Source organism: Triticum aestivum, chromosome 3D (assembly GCF_018294505.1).
Source record: "Triticum aestivum cultivar Chinese Spring chromosome 3D, IWGSC CS RefSeq v2.1, whole genome shotgun sequence".
In the NCBI taxonomy this organism is placed as follows: domain Eukaryota; kingdom Viridiplantae; phylum Streptophyta; class Magnoliopsida; order Poales; family Poaceae; genus Triticum; species Triticum aestivum.
Window position 1 is genome coordinate 616,369,597 of NC_057802.1, and position 17,223 is coordinate 616,386,819.

At 43.1% G+C, this 17,223-nt stretch overlaps 1 protein-coding gene across 1 annotated transcript; it reads right to left on the reverse strand.

Annotated features, from left to right (window-relative positions):
- Positions 1-997: 997 nt before the first annotated feature.
- On the reverse strand, positions 998-2,308 carry LOC123081046 (probable aquaporin TIP1-2). The gene is made up of 2 exons (XM_044504011.1): positions 2,015-2,308; positions 998-1,907 (listed from the first exon to the last, which is right to left on the reverse strand). The coding sequence occupies exons 1-2, from the start codon at positions 2,145-2,147 to the stop codon at positions 1,282-1,284; spliced, it is 759 nt and encodes a 252-aa protein (XP_044359946.1). The 5' UTR covers positions 2,148-2,308; the 3' UTR covers positions 998-1,281.
- Between the last annotated feature and the right edge of the window lie 14,915 nt (positions 2,309-17,223).

Genomic DNA, 17,223 nt, shown 5'->3' on the forward strand with positions numbered 1-17,223 from the left:
CAACTTGTAGAAATTCAAGGCGCATATCAACCCTCCGAAAAAAAATCACCAAACATCGGCTACATCCTCGGAGAATGACTATGGACGATCCTTCCCATGATGTTGCTATGTTGTACACCGCTGTCCAGCAGCCGTAATTGCTAAATCCTCGGTGATCTCTATGCACCATGAATCTCTAAAAGGCTCAACATGTGGAAAAACCCGTGGACACGCTTCATACCCCACTTTAGTAAGGCAGTTAACGTTGTCCCGGGATGGGTCCCAAATGTGGCCAAGCTCTCAAGTTGGGGCTTCACAACGGTTTCCATCATCCTCACCACCTACTAAGCTTGCAAAGGCGTGGACCTATGTAGCATGACGCTTCAAGACGTAAGCACTCCGGTCAAACCATAGCCCTCACCATCACCGACTTGACACGTTGGCTAAACTATGGAAACACTTCATGCCGCGCTCTAGTGAAGCCAGTTAACATTGCTAGTAAGCAGGTCACACTTTGTGGCAAAGCTCTCGATTAGTGCTTTACAATGTGTGTTGTCAAACCAGCTTGCTACCATCGATGAAGACAAATAACAAGTTTGTCGGAGAAGAAGTGATTCCGTAGAGTCACCCCAGAGGTGAAAGAAGGAAGGAGGGAAGACTAAGAATGGGACAGGGTGGGGTGCGTGGTGTGTTAATGTGTGAGCTGTGAGTACCATTTAGAGGGTTGGATGGAGATCTAACGGCTAGAAAGGCGACTTCGATTAAACATATTTTGGGTGGCCTAGTTGGGAATCTCATTTTAGTCATTGTCTTTTCGTTTTGTCATTTTGCAATCATTCATACTCACAAGTGACACCATACAATATGTGAAATTAATTCGATCGTACGCAATCGAACTGTCAATTTCTTCGCATCCATCACAATCAACAATGCTTACCATACATATTATGTCGTTTTTTTTTTAGAAAATATGGACAGGACAAAATCCAGAGTATGTACAGAAAAAATGGACACGAGATTGGCAAGACATCAAGTTGCTAGGAGAGACAATACATTTGTACAAACATCAATCTTGACCATGGAATAGAAGCATTCATAATTGAGGACGTACGTACACCAAGACAAGAGATTATTCCTGACTGACTGACTGACTCACTGTTTACCCTGAATTTCTCAAAGACAAGAGAGAGAGACGATGAAACTAAACGGGCTTACTGATGACACGATAACACCTGCTTGATTCTTGAAGCAATTTCAGTCTCTCATGGCGATGACTGATGGATGGGATTCGGATTGATATTTTCAGTAGTCGGCGGTGGGGAGCTGCTCGTGTGGGCGCTGGCCGATGAAGCAGATGTCGTAGACGAGGGCGGCGATGGCGGCGCCGGCGAAGGGGCCGAGCCAGTACACCCAGTGGTTCTCCCAGACGCCGCTGACCACGGCGGGGCCGAAGGAGACGGCGGGGTTCATGGAGGCGCCGTCGAAGGCGCCGCCGGCGAGGATGTTGGCGCCGACGATGAAGCCGATGGCGATGGGCGCGATGACCCCGAGGTCGCCGCGCTTGGGGTCGACGGCGGTGGCGTAGACGGTGTAGACGAGGCCGAAGGTCATGACGATCTCGAAGACCACGGCGTTCCAGACGCCGACGCCGGCGGAGAGCGAGAAGGCGCCCACGGCCTCGCCGCCGGTGGCGATCTTGAGGAGGAGGCAGGCCACGACGGAGCCGAGCAGCTGCGCCACCCAGTACACCACCGCCTTGAGGAGGCTGATGTTGCCGCCCACGAAGGCGCCGAATGTGACGGCCGGGTTCACGTGGCCGCCCGAGATGTTGGCGCCCACGGAGACGGCCACGAAGAGCGCGAACGCGTGCGCCAGCGCCGCCGCGATCAGCCCCGCCGGCGTCGTCGCACCGCCGTCAGTCAGCTTGCCTGCCAGTACGGCACGCCATGCAAAACCGGCGATCAGCACTTGATGGATGACATGATGATCGGTCGATGCACCAGGAAAGGAAGAAAGAAATGGGGGTGGGCCTTACCGAAGGCCATGCCGGAGCCTGAGCCGGCGAAGACGAAGATGAGCATGGAGATGAACTCGGCGACGCCGGCGCGGAAGGTGTCCGGGTGGGACAGCTCCCCCGGGGCGCCGATGGCGATCCTGCTCACCGGCATTTTCGACGGGCGCTCTTTTTTTCGGGATGAATGGATCGGCTCCTGTCCTGTGCAGCTAGCTAGTGTTGAATTGTGTGGTGTGGTGATGGTGTGTCGATCATGCAGTGTTGGTTATATATAGCCCGGAATGGATGTGAGGCTGGGCGGGCAACTTGCTACGGCCGGTCACTACACGACCGCTTCAACACAATCATCGCCTGCCATCGCCATTGGGGTTGGGATTGGGATCAGATTGCACACACCCCTAACCATTCTTTTTTCTTCTGCGCCATCCATAGGGTATTTAATTTTATCACGAACAAAAAGGAAACGCTGAGCTATCTAGATCCATCACGGGCTTGGTTTCTTTTGGCAGCCAAAAGTTTGAGAAATTTGGTTATGTCTGCAGTGGCAAAAATAGGGCTCAACTCTTCTTTGTTTAGGAAACTTTTTTTTTTACTTTTACATCTCAAAATCGACCTTCCAAAATAGGAAAAAATGGCACCTTTAGATTAAAATAGACAAATAATCACACCACACCCGCAAACTCAAGCAGGACAGTCATGAGGATGAACGATGCCGGTCATAATGGGACTATCATAGATAGTATCATGATATGATATCATGTCATGGTAAATGATGTAGTAGTATGTGTTATGCATAACAATAAATGAGGCCATTATAATAACAAGCTATAATATTATGCACTATGGATATAATATCATACACTAGTATCATATAGTACATGATACTAGTATATGATACCTCCCATTGTGATGAGCCTGAACGGAAGGTTAAGACTTGTCCAACTGGAAACAAAGAAGATGGATGCCAACTAGCGCAATGCCCGTAAAATAATTTTTTGTCTAATTAATGCCTATTAACTGTCGCATGACCGGATGGTAAACATTAATTAGAAATGGTTCAACGATGATGACTACCACTCTGGGCGCTGGCCCTTAGGAGCACATGCATGAAAAATGTATCGTTGTCATCGACAAGGTTAGGCCCCTCCAATAAGAGAGAAGCAACAGCGGCACGTCGGCGGCTTGTTCTGGCGGTGATAGTGTTAGTTTTGTGATCCTAGGACCTCGATGTAATTTTTATTAAGCTATGTGACAAACAAAGAAAGTACAATGAGGCCTGTCTGAGAATCATTAGTTACCGAAAGCATGCGAGAAGGTGGTGATATGTTGGGGAATCCCGACATAATGTTTCCCTAACGGTGGTTTTGCTAAACTTAAGTCATCTATAATTTTCTTTTTTTATATAAAGGGCGCTTTTATTAACTTCAAATGTACTCCTCCGTTCCTAAATATAAGTCTTTGAAGAGATTCCACTATGGACCACATACGGAGCAAAATGAGTGAATTTATACTCTAAAATGCATCTAGATTCATCCATATGTGGTCATAATGAAATCTCTACAATGACTTATATTTAGGAACAGAGGAAGTAGCATCGAGAGATACAGAGCATTAAGAGTATCGCCCGGCCTCTGCATAATTAGGATGCACACAGCCAAACACCAATAGTCTGACAAAAGAACGTAAAAAAGCCGACAATTTGGCAACAGTAGTCCTATAGACCGAGACTATGCCTATGTGGAAATGGATGGTGGACCGATCCGGAGATTACGCTGACACCCATGTTGGGCAAAAATCTCCATAGCCACCTGCTCTAACCGCGTACAGACCACCTTGAATAATGGTTGGTACTTCGCTTGTTATAGCGTAGACCACGTACGAAGCAAGTACGTACAATGGAAAATAACCTGCAGTGGAGAGACATTTTTGTTATTAAAAACCAAATCATTTCTACATAGCCAAAGCGACCATAATAAGGCATACCCTCGCACCCTTATTAGCGTTTTTAACCTATTTAAAATACCGTCCAGCCAATGACCAAAAATATTGGCAACACTCATGGGCGGATACAAATTTGACGCTATTTGGATGATTGACCATGTAGAACGCGCAAACTTACATTGGAAAAAGAGATGTTTGATTGTCTCGTCATGAGTACAAAAACAACACTTCTTACTTCCTTGGCAGTTGCGTCGTGCGAGGTTGTCTTTGGTTAGCACAACTCCCCTACGAAGATACCACGTGAAGATTTAAACTTTAAGTGGAATGTTCGCCTTCCAAATTTTTTTGTTATTACTCACTGGTGCCTCGGAATGCGTGAGCGCACGGTACATAGAGTCTACTGTAAAAGACCCAGATGTAGTAAGGTTTCAGTGAAACACGTCCCGGCCTTGTGTCAGGTTAATCGAATCCAAACGAGATAAGAGATTATGCCATGACGTAAGTCGGGTGCCAATCAAATCCCGCCTGAATGAAAGATTCGGCGGTGATGAGCTGAGCACCTATGCAATAGTATTATTTTTATCGTGAGCAATGTTGTACAAGGCTGGATATTGTTCTCGGAGACTGGCATTTCCTAACCTGATGTCTTCGCAGAAACGAATCTCTGACCCGTCCTTTATCGCGAAAGACCCAAAGCGAAAGAGATGTTTCTTTGCCGCCATTAGGCCAGCCCAAAAGTGCGAGTCTCCAGGTTTCCAATATGCCTGAGACAATGCCTTTTGGCCTAGATACTTATTGCGCAACATAGTTTGCCAAATACCATCCTCAGTAAGAAGTTTGAACAACCATTTACTAAGTAGGGCCTCATTCTTGACCTGTAGGTCATGAATTCCGAGGCCACCTTGGTCTTTCGGCCTACAAACCACGCTCCATTTGGTCAACCTATATTTTTTTCTTTTCACCATCTCCTTGCCAAAAAAACCTGGACCTAAAATAGTCCAGTCTTTGCAGGACCCCATTTGGAAGTTGGAAGAACGAAATCATATAGAGAACCATATTTGTGAGGACGGAGTTTATCAGAACCAGTCGTCCTCCGGCTGAGAGCAACTTGCCTTTCCAACTGCTCAGTCGTTTCTCTAGGCGTTCTTCTACATGCTTCCACTCCGCAATGGTTAGACGCTGATAATGAATCGGTAATCTCAGATATTTAATCGGGAATTGGCTATGTGCACAACCAAACAGGTCAGCATAATCGGCCGCCGCCTCGATGGCTTCTCCAAAGCAAAACAATTCACTTTTATGGAAGTTAATCTTAAGACCAGACATCTGTTCAAACGCTGATAATAGCAGTTTCAGGTTTCGAGCCTTGGTCAGGTCATGTTCCATAAAGAGAATTGTGTCATCAGCATATTGCAGAATAGAGAGGCCACCATCCACAAGGTGTGGCACTACTCCTGCAATCTGGTCGTCCTGCTTGGTGCGATCAATCAGAATAGCCAACATGTCGGCCACAATGTTAAATGACATTGGGGACATGGAGTCACCCTGTCGTAGTCCTTTTTTTGTCTGAAAGTAATGGCCTACATCATCATTAACTTTGATGGCCACACTACCTCCAGTTACAAAATTTTGGATCAACTGACGCTATTTATCGGAGAAACCTTTCATCCTTAGGGCCTGTTGGAGGAAAGACCATTTGACCTTGTCATAGGATTTTTCAAAGTCAATTTTGAAAACTACTCCACTCATATTTTTTGGTGCATCTCATGAACGGTCTCATGCAGGATTACTACACCATCGAGTATATTCCTTCCTTGCATGAAAGCTTTTTGAGATGGCCGGACAACATGGTCAGCTACCGAGTTTAACCTATTCGTCGCCACTTTGGTGAAAATCTTGAAGCTGACATTAAGGAGGCATATGGGTCTGAACTGTTGGATCCGTTCGGCCTCCTTAATCTTCGGCAAGAAGACAATCTCGCCAAATTAAGTCTGAATAGGTCAAGACGGTCGGCATGAAGACAATTGAACAACTCCATAAGGTCATTCTTGATGATCTCCCAGAAATTCTGATAGAATTCTGCAGGGAAACCATCCGGGCCCGGAGCTTTGTTATGTTCCATTTGGAATACCGCAGCTCTCACCTCCTCTTCTGAGAAAGGTGCCGTGAGGATATCGTTTTCTTCTGCCGTGACTTGTGGAATATCTACAATTTTCTTACATCTAGATTGTTTTGGAAGAAGGTGCATAACACACTTCGAATAAGTAAAAAGTGTAAATCCCACTTTTTTCGATGAATTGGAGTCTACACGTTTGACTAAATATTACCAGATATGGTTAAAAGAATAACAACACTATGTCCAGCATGACTATTGTTGGACATATATCTAAATTATTTTGGGAGAAGGTGCGAAAAACACTTTGTTTATGGAAATTGTTTCTGAGAAAACAAAATGCAGAAAACACTTTTGGTAAGTAAAAAACGCAACATACAGTTCCACTAAAGGGAAATTAATTAAAAAGTCATGAGACTACGGCCAACGACATTGTTGTTGGTCGTGTTTATATGTACATAATGTGTTACTAGATTTTGTATATAGCGTTACTAGAGGGTGTAGAATAAGCTATTCTATACTCACCCTTAGAATAGAGTTACCCTATAGCGATAAAAAATTGTCAGCACCGTTTGTGCATACCTACAGTTCAACCGAATCATGCCTATCTGATGAGAGGGTGTTGAAGCAGAAGCTGAACAATCGATGGCAGAAGCAGCGGTGGGCAGCGCTAGCGTACATCGACCAACGCGAGGGCCCGATCGCGGACACGTTCGGCACCATCATCGTCGTCTGTGGCAGCGAGGATGGTCAAGTTGAAGCTCCACAATCTATGCCAGATGGAACGGTGGGCGGCGCCGGCGCCGTACATAGACCGACGTGAGGGTCTCGACCACGAGGCCACATTCCATGCCACTGTCATCGTCTACGGCGTTGAGGAAAGGGCTGGAAGATGCGAGAGGCAGGCAGTAGGGTGAGGGAAGCACCCTTGTCGCTCGCCGCGAATGAACTTTTCACAAAAGCACAATGAATTAGATATGGCTAAAAGAAACGCAACACTACGGCCAGCGCGACTATTGTTGGTCAGATATCCAAATTGTTTTGAAAAAGTGCACAAAACTCTTTGTTTACAAAATTGTTTCCGAGGTAAATTTATGCAGAAAACACATTGGATAAGTAAATAGTGTAACTTTATCACTAAATTAGAGTTGCACATTCCACTAAAGCGCAACTAATCAGGTATAACTGAAAAACCCACGGCCAGCGAAATTGTTGTTGGCCATATATATACATCACGAACAAAAAATTGTCAACATCGTTTGTGCGTACCCACAATCCAGCTAAATCCTATCTATGTGGCGCGAGGATGTTTAAGCTGAAGCTGAACAATATGTGCCAAAAGCTGCAGTGGGTGGCGCCGGCTTACACCAACAGGTGTTAGGGCCCGAACACGGCCATGTTCCATACCACCCTCGTCGCATGCAGCGGCGATGATGTTCAAGTGGAAGCTGAACAATTTTTGCCGGACACAGTGGTGGGTGTTGCCGGCGTACACCGACCGTCACGAGGGCCCCGACCACGCATCCAAGTTCCACGCCACCGTCGTCGTCTGCGGCGGCCAAGAGAGGGACAACAAGATGGGGGAGGTAGGCAGTGGGGTGAGGGAGGCGTTGGCGTACACTGACCGGCGCGAGGGCCCCAACCATGCGTCAACATTCCATGCCGCCCTCGTCCTTTACGGCGGCTAGGAGAGGGATGGGGAGATGGGGGAGGTAGGCAGTGGGGTGAGGGAGGCGCGGTGTCGCTCGTGGCGATGGCACTTTTCACTGTAGTACAATTAATAAGATATGGTTAAAACAACCACAACAATACGACCAACGCGACTATTGTTGGACTTATATCTATTGTTTTGGGAAAAAGGTGCACACAGACTTTTTTTATTAAAATTGTTTCCGAGGAAAAAATATGCAGAAAACAATTTGGATAAGTTAAAACTAAAGCACATTAATCCGATATGATTAACAAAACCATGACATTATGGGTAGCAAGACTGTTGACACTATAGCAATGCGAACAAAAATTATCAGCATCGTTTGTGCGTACCTACAATCAAGCCGAATCCTATGTGTATACGTTACAAACAGAAATTGTCAGCATCAATTGTGCGTACCTACAATCGAGCCGAATCCTACCTATGAGACGCGAGGATGTTCAAGCTGAAGCTGAACAACCTGCGCCAGAAGCAGCGGTGGGCGGTTTCGGCATACATCATCCGGCTCAAGGGCCTGGACACGGCCACATTCCATGCATCGTCAATTTCTGCCTTGGCAAGGATGTCCAAGTTGAAGCTGAACAATCTGTGCCAGTAGCAGCGGTGGACGGTCGGCATACACCAACCAGAGCGAGGGCCCGGACCACATGGCCACATTCCACCCCACTGTCGTCATTTGTGGCGGCGAGGAGAGGGACGAGGAGATGGGGGGGGGGGGGGTAGGTAGAGGGGTGAGCGAAGCACCCATGTTGCTCATGGCAAGGGCACTTTTCACTAAATCCAATTAATCAGATATGGTTAAAAGAACCACAACACCACGGCCACTATTGTTGGTCATATATTTATATGTTCTGGACAAAAGGTGCAAAAATACACTTGGTTTATCAAATTATTTCCAAGGGAAAAATATATTTAGAAAAAGCTTTGGATAAGTAAGTAATGCAACTTGCATTTCTTTCACTAAATTGAAGTTGCACTTTCCACTAAAGCACAGTTAATCAGATATGATTAACAAAACCATGGCACTATGGGAAGTGAGATTGTTGACACTATAAGAATGCGAACAAAAATTGTCAGCAACATTTGTGCGTACCTACAATCAAGCCGAATCCTACCTACATGACGCGGGGATGTTCAAGTTGAAGCTAAGCAATCTGCGTCAGAAGTAGCGGTAAATGTTATATTGTATAAATTATATTTCATCTTACCTAGTAAATATTACACCCAAATACCTCATCTAAATTGTTTTGGAAAAGGATGCAAAACACACTTGGAATAAGTAAAAAGTGTAAATTCCATATTTTTTTCACTGAATTGGAGTTGTACGTTTCACTAAATATAATCAGATATGGTTAAAAGAACAATAACACTATGTCCAGCACGACTATTGTTGGAATTATATCTAATTTTTTGGGGAAAAAAGGTACGAAGAACACTTTGTTTATCGAAATTGTTTCTCACGAAAAAAGAATGGGAAAAACACTTTGGGTAAGTAAAAAAATGCAACATACAATTTTTCACTAAATTGGAGTTGCACTTTCCACTAAAGCACATTTAATTAAAAACCATGAAACTTTCACTAAAGCCCAATTAATGAAAAAACCATGACACCACGGCCAACAAATTTGTTGTTGATCATATATATACATCACGAACAAAAAATGTCAGCACTGTTTGTGCATACCTACAATCCAGCGGAATCCTTCCTATGCGACGAGGGGATGTTGAAGCTGAAGATGAATAATGCATGCCAGAAGCAGCAGTGGGTGGCGCCAGCATACATCGACCAACGCGAGGGCCCAATCGCTGACACGTTCCACGCAACCATCGTTGTCTGCTGCGGCGAGGATGGTCAAGTTGAAGCTGAATAATCTGTGCCAAATGCAGCGGTGTGTGGCACCGGCATACACCAACCGACACGAGGGCCCGGACCATGAGGCCATGTTCCATGCCACTGTCATCGTCCGCGGCGGCAAGGAGAGGGGCGAAGAGATGCGGGAGGTAGGCAACGGGCTGAGGGAAGCACCCTTATCGCTTGTGGCGAGGGAACTTTTCACTGAAACAAAATTACTCAGATATGGCTAAAAGAACCACAACACGACGGCCAACGCGACTATTGTTGGTCATATATCTCTATGTTTTGAGCAAAAGGTGCAAAAATAGACACTTTGTTTATCAAAATTGTTTCCGGGGAAAAATATGTAGAAAACAATTTGGATACGTAAATAATGCAACTTACATTGTTTTCACTAAATTGAAGTTGCACTTTTACAATTAATCAGGTATGCTTAACAAAACCATGACACCATGGGAAGCGAGATTCTTGACACAATGGGAATGCGAACAAAAATTGTCAGCATCGTTTGTGGGTACCTACAATCAAGCCGAATCCTACCTACCCGACACAAGGATGTTCAAGTTGAAGCTAAAGAATTTGTGCCAGAAGTAGAGGTGGGCGTTGCCAGACTACACCAACCGGCGCAAGGGCCTGGATGCCGCCATGTCCCATGACACCGTCGTTGTCCGCTGTTGCGAGGATGTTCAAGTTGAAGCTGAACAATCTGTGCCAGAAGTAGAGGTGGGCGTTGCCAGACTACACCAACCGGCGCAAGGGCCTGGATGCCGCCATGTCCCATGACACCGTTGTTGTCCGCTGTTGCGAGGATGTTCAAGTTGAAGCTGAACAATCTGTGCCAGAAGAATCGGGGGCGGCACTGGCGTACACCGACCGGCACGAGGGCCCGGACCACACGGCGACACTCAATGCCACGGTCGTCGTTTGTGGTAGCGAGGAGAGGGATTGGGAGATGGGGAGGTAGGCGGCAGGGTGAGAGGGGTGCCGATGTCCCTCAATGCTATGGCACTTTTCACTAAAACACAGACTATGGCCAGCGCGACTATTGTTGGCCAACGTATCTACATTGGTTTGGATAAAAGGTGAAACAAACACTTTGTTTATCGAAACTATTTCTGGAGAGAATTTTATTACAGGACACTTTCCACTAAGCGTAATTAATCATATATGATTAATAATACCATGACGCTCCGGTCAGCGAGATTGTTGTTGCTCATAAATATATGGCATGAACAAAAATTATCAACATTGTTTGTGCAAACCTAAAATACAGTTGAATCCTACCAATGCGACCCGAGGAGCTTCAAGTTGAAGCTGGACAATCTGTGCCGGAAGCAGCGGTGTGCCGCGCCGGCTTATACCGACCGACGCGAGGGCCCGAACCACATGGCCACGTTCCATGCCATCGTTGTTGTCTGCAGCGGCGAGGAGAGGGACAGGGAGATGGGGGAGGTAGGCGGCGGGGTGACGGTGGCGCATGTGTCGTTCGTGGCGAAGGCACTTTTCACTAAAGCACAATTAATCAGATACTGTTAAAAGAACCACGACACTATGGCCAGCTGAGACTATTGTCGGTCATATATCTAAATTGTTTAGGACAAAGGGTGCAAAAAAAAACACTTCGGATAAGTAAAAGGTGCAACTTGCACTTTTTTCACTAAATTGGGGTTGTGCTTTCCACTAAAGCGCAATTAATCAGATATGGTTAACAAAACCGCAAGGGTACGGCCAGCTGGCTTGTTGTTGGTCATATATACATCACGAACAAAAATCGTCGTCATCTTGAACTCAATTGTGCGTACCTAATCCCGTTGCGTTGCATACGGATGAACATAGGTTATAAGAAAAAAAGGTAGGAATGATTGGAGATGGACGCCACACAACTAATCCAAGAACATCACGCACGCCAGATAGTAGAACATGGAGCTAGTGGTAGCTCTCGTCTTTGCGCTCTACTACAAAGCAGGTAGAGATAAACGGCCGGACATGGACGTTTCGGCTGCTCCGGCCGCGAGTGGGCCCAGCTGTGGATCAAGGGCGGGCCTCCCGGCCAATGGGAGCCCGCCGCGTGGAGAAACCATTGGCGGAGGAGCGTGGTGCGGCGCCGCCCAGTGACGTCGCCGTGCGGCGGTCCGGCGGTCACCACCTTTTAAATTCCCTTTCGTGTACTGACAAGGGAAGAGACCGCGATCGATGTGGAGTGGTTGCATTGCGCTGCATGCTTCGGCGGCATAATAATTAAGATATGAGTATATGGTAGATAGATTCTTCTCTTGTCTTGTATCTTATGATAAGCTGTGTGGTGTGGTGTGGTGCCGCCGAAATTAAGTAGCGAAAGACGGTGCTAGATTAGTGGCGACGGCGACCTTGGCCGGAATAGATTAGTTAGTGGCGACGGCGACGTCGGCCGGAATCTTTCCCGTGATTAGTGGATGGAACGTACGCGTCCGCGTCTCCCTGTCGTCGGCTGTGCTCGGAACAATTACAATTATTGGGTGGACGACGATGCAAATGTGTGTGTGAGCCAGGAGAGAAAGGAGGTGGAGAGCGACTTCTATTTTGCGGTCATCTGCTTGCTTCACTAGTTGATGGGTACATGCGCCGCGCGAAGACAGGACCAGGGCCAAACCGCGCTGTTCATCTGTCCGGCTAATGGGGAATCTTGTTTGGAGAAAGGCCGGGCAGCGGCTCCTCTCAAATCTAACGAGAGATATCGCGTGGTCCATCGGTGTCTGGGCATTAATTCATGCATGTTTTCGGAGAAATTCGATCGTGACTCTCGTACGGGCAGAACCATATAACCAGAAAAACAGACTGGGGGGTATTTTTTTCCCCCTTCTCTGGCAAGAAACATGATTTTGTTCTTCTTCATGTACTCTTATTTCATACTCCCTATGTCCCGAATTTTTGCGACAAGTAATTCGGGACGGAGGGAGTAGTTCACTGAGACTGACAAGGTTTACGTGTATAGCACACCTACCACTGAATAAGGTTATTTCGCCTCAGTGTAGCCACAAATCAGTATCATCCTCTCTTTTTTTTGAGTTGTAACATCCTCTTTTTTGTTAGGTACACACATAGCTGCTTTGCTTGGTTTGAAAAAAAAATTGTGTTTAAGACCTTGTGCTACCCTGCCTGGTTTGAGCTTTCTTTTTTGCTATATTTTGTGTACTTTGGTTTGAGTTTTTTAATTTAAAGTCACGTGCAACTTAGGTCTTTGTTCTAAAAATAATAAGAGTACTGACAATCTAAAATATGCTTTTTTTTCTCTCCCAAAAGATGAAAATTGAACTTCGTTCGGCATGAAAAATGGAACCTGTCTCTCTTTCTCTCCTTTTACGTTTCTTTTTAATTTTTGAGAACTGATCGAATCAATATCATGTATTCAGGTTGATGTTCTAGGCTTCTAGCCCACTTTCAGACTCCGAGTAGAAAGAGCGGCCACTTGCATGCCCACTTAGGTAGAAAAAAAAGGGCCACTTGATCCAGCTCTCTTAATTTGTTCCTTTTATGGGCTGGGCCTAGCGACAAGGACCTTCTATTTTCCTGGCCAGCCGACTCACTTCCTTTGTTGGAAACTCAGCCCATGATTCATGACTCAATATACTTTTTTTAGAAGCTTTCTCTAAGTATTGGTTAACTTCACTAGATTAACCCACTTCATGTGCTTAGGAAAAAGTAACCTCCTTAATTCGGGTATGCCTATGACGTAAGGTAGCCTGAACGTGGCGCTTGATGGGCTGGCCCAGGTGTGCGGGAGGCCACAGGCAACAAGCAATATCCTGGTTTTTTCTTTTTTTTTCTTTTTCTTAGTTTTTGTATTTTTTACTTTTGTTTATACTTTCAAATATTCTAAATATATATATTACAAAAACAATGTTACATAAAACATTTGATAAATGCTGATCAACCATTTCAAAAATCTTAAATGTGTATAGGAAATGCTTCTAATGTATACGGAAAAAAGTATACAATGTCTATGAAATTTTTTGACCATGTACTTATAAAATATCGATCAAGCAAAAAATTATTGACCAATCATTTGAAAAATGTTAAATATTTATAGAGAAAAATCTAATTTATACGGAAATATGTATAAAAAATACAATGTGTAAAAGTTGACCACGTATTTGAAAAATGTTAAACATGTATATAAAAAATGTCCATGTTGTATAAAAAATAATTTACAATCTATATGGAAAAGGTATACATATAGAAATATAAGTTTTCGAAAATGATCATCATGTATTTCAAAAATGTAAAACGAGTATATAAAATGCAACTGATGTATACATAAAATATACAATGTTTATGAAAATGTTGATATCAAAAAATATTAGTTATTAAAATGATAATCGTGTATTCGGAAAATGTTAAACATGTGCTGTTGTATACCAAAAAGGTACAAATGTGTAAAAAAATACATCAAAATCATATGATTGGAAAAAATGTTAATCATGTACTGAAAAAATATTCGTGCAGCTTAAAAAAATTACATTACCATAGAAAAACTCAATGTGCATTTGAAAGAATGTTGACCATGTATTCAAATACGTGTTCATAACATGGTTTTTAAGGAAAAAATGCGCATCATTAATTTTAAAATGTACAAAAATATAAAAAAAGTTTCATCTGTATAATAAGATTGTACACTCGGCACTGCAAATAATTAGACATGTGTTCAAGAAAGCCAATAAATGATGAAAACCGATAAAAAAACATAGAAAAACAAAGAAAGTATACAAAAAACCTAACAAACACAAAGTGTAACGAAGATAGAAGAAACACCAGGGAAGAAAAAAAACAAAACCAAAGAAACAACCTTTAGAAAACCAAGAAAAGAAGAAAAAACTGAAAATGAAGAAAAAGAAAAACCATGAAAGCTGGGAAAAAAGGAAACAAATCATAGAAAAATCATTGAAGAAACAAGAGAAAACCGGAGGAAAAGGGAGAAAAAGGAAAAAAAACAAATCGAAGAAACCAGAGTGAACGCAGCCATCAAGGAAGGCTCCTCATCGACGCCATAAGTGCCACAAAGACTACTGGTGCTTACACGCTCCCCTACTGCGCTCTTACCCATATAGCTCGCACGATGCTGCTCGTTCGATCCATCTCTATGTAGGGCTGCTTGCTAGCATTTTCTTTTCTCTTGCGTGCACGTGCTATGAAAAACTACGGTGAAAAAGTTTCTGAATCAGAAAAAATGTTCCTAAATTTTAAGAAGTTCATGAATTTAAAAACAGTTCCCAAATACAAAAAAAAATACAATTTTGAAAAAAAATGAAAATTATTTGCGACTTTCAGAAATTGATCGTGAATTTCGCAATATTTACAAATTTGAAAATGTGGATGGCTTCTTTAAAAAATCATTAAAAAGTTAGCAAAGACTAAAAAAATCATAGATTTGAAAAAAAGATAAATTTGGTAAGAAATTCACGGATTTTGAAAAAGTTATCAAAAACTGAAAAAAGTACAAAAAGTTAGAAAATTTGAAATGGTTCATGGATTTGAAAAAAGATCATGACATTTGAAAAAAATCACGAAGTTTATAAAAATCATAATTTGAGAAAAGTTCATGAATTTATAAAAGTTTTCGAATTTCTAAAAAGTTCATGGATTTGAAAAATGAAAGAAGAAGAAACACAAAAAAGCGATAAAGCTCAACAATATTGGTTCAGAAAAACCAGAAGAAAAAACCCTGACCAAAAACTTCCCAAAACCAAGTTAGGAAGCTTCATAGAACCCGGACGAATTTCGTTGCTTCCTGTCTTACATGGACCGGCCCGTTTGGATCGAGGGTGTGCACCGGTTTACAGAATGTACTAAAACAGGCGCTTAAGGCGCCATTGTGCCTTGTGCGTCTTGATCGAACGAAAAATATATATATACAGAACTGTACCAACCAATTGTTACACGCAGTGGGAAAGCTTTCAGGCGATGGTAGCATATATGTTGCTATATCCGATATTAGGTGTCGTGCCTTCCCAGGGTGTTTTCTATTTGCAGCATTGGTCTTTCGCACAGAGGGGGAAGCCAGCGAGTTCTGAGCAGGCCCATTTAGGCAGCATAGTAATGCCCGGGATTGTGGGTACCTTCTGGAAGTTTCACAAGTTTTAATAGTTTAATTCGTTGTCCTTTCGTTCCATATTTTTGGATTTTCCTTTTTTGTTATTTTTTCTTTCATTGAAAAAAATGAAAATCTGCAAAATTAACAAAAATCAGACCCTTTTATGTTCAAAAGATGTTTGATTTCTAAATTGAATGTTTGGATATTTCAAAATAAATTTATATATTTTTTAAAAAACCATTTGGAATTTAGAAAAAATGTTCTTGTTTATAAAAAGTGTTTGTGTTTTTCAAAGTTTCAAAAATGTTCATGTTTTAAAAAATGTGAACAAATCTTTGAAAAATATTTAAAATATCTCTTATTTTGAGAAAAATATTCCCTTTTCAAAAATAAATGCTCGCTATTTTCTATCCAAATAATAAACTGACAAAAAACAAATCTCCATTACAATATCCACTACCGGTTGCATGTGTGTGTCGCACCCTGTATTTGACGCAAAATATGTCAAATTGGAGCTCCCTTTCCCATAGTTAAATAAAGTGGTATTGGCCTACCATGTGACACATGTGGTAAGCAATCCAAACAATTCAAAAAAATGGTATTGGCCTATAAAAGATTGTGCAGAATGCAACCCATGTATGCACATATTCTAGTCTTCCTTCCTATGTTCAGTATTTACTATGGGCCATGTGCGTGAGCCTCTTCACTCGTCCGCAAGTGTAGCCTTTAATTGTGGACGATTTCCTAATTGAACGGGAACTAAATACAATACAGGTGCAAATTCAAGTTGATCTTAGGTCAGTTTGATGGATCCTAAAAAAAATTGCGGGTTGATGGATCCTAAATTGAGGGTTGATGAGTCCTTTAGAAATGAAGGAGATGGAGTACACATCAGAGGAGCATAAAAACAATAGACGACTTGATTCTTCAAGAAGCCTTGATTCTTTTGTTCATGAAATGATGGGTATATGCACCGCGCTCAGACGGGACCAACACCAAACCTTATTGTCCATCTGCTTGCTTGCTTGCTTCTCGAGTGCTCTATCACGCACCCGGCCAATGGGGAGTCTTGTTGAGAAAAAAGGCCAGGGAGCGGCTCATCTCAAATCTAGCTAACATATCATTTGCTCGATTATTGGCACCAGCTAATTAATTCAGAGAAATTCGACCGCGGTTACTTTGGGAGCAAAATGTTGCATGGTTACTTCGGAAGGGGGAATCGGTTAATCATATATGATTAACAAAACCATGACACTATGGCCAACAAGATTGTTGTTGGTCATATATATACGTCACGAACAAAAGTAGTGAGCACTGTTTGTGCATATCTACAATCCAAGCAAATTCAACCTATGCGACGCGAAGATGTCCAAGTTAAAATTGAACAATATGTGCCACAACTAGACCTCCCCTTAGCTTCTCCCAGAATCTTGAACCCATTTTTTTGACAATCCTAGTTGTGTCAGGATGTAAACAACTAGGATTGTCAAACAAATATAGTTTTAAAATTCTAGGAGAAGCTGGGTGGATGTTCGATTCTGAA

What these genes read in the sequence shown, in the direction of transcription:
- LOC123081046 (XM_044504011.1), bottom strand. Translation starts at nt 2,147, where the DNA reads ATGCCGGTGAGCAGGATCGCCATCGGCGCCCCGGGGGAGCTGTCCCAC. An exon ending in AGGCTCCGGCATGGCCTTCG is followed by an intron (nt 1,908 to 2,014) that starts GTAAGGCCCACC and finishes CCGTACTGGCAG; the next exon opens with GCAAGCTGACTGACGGCGGT.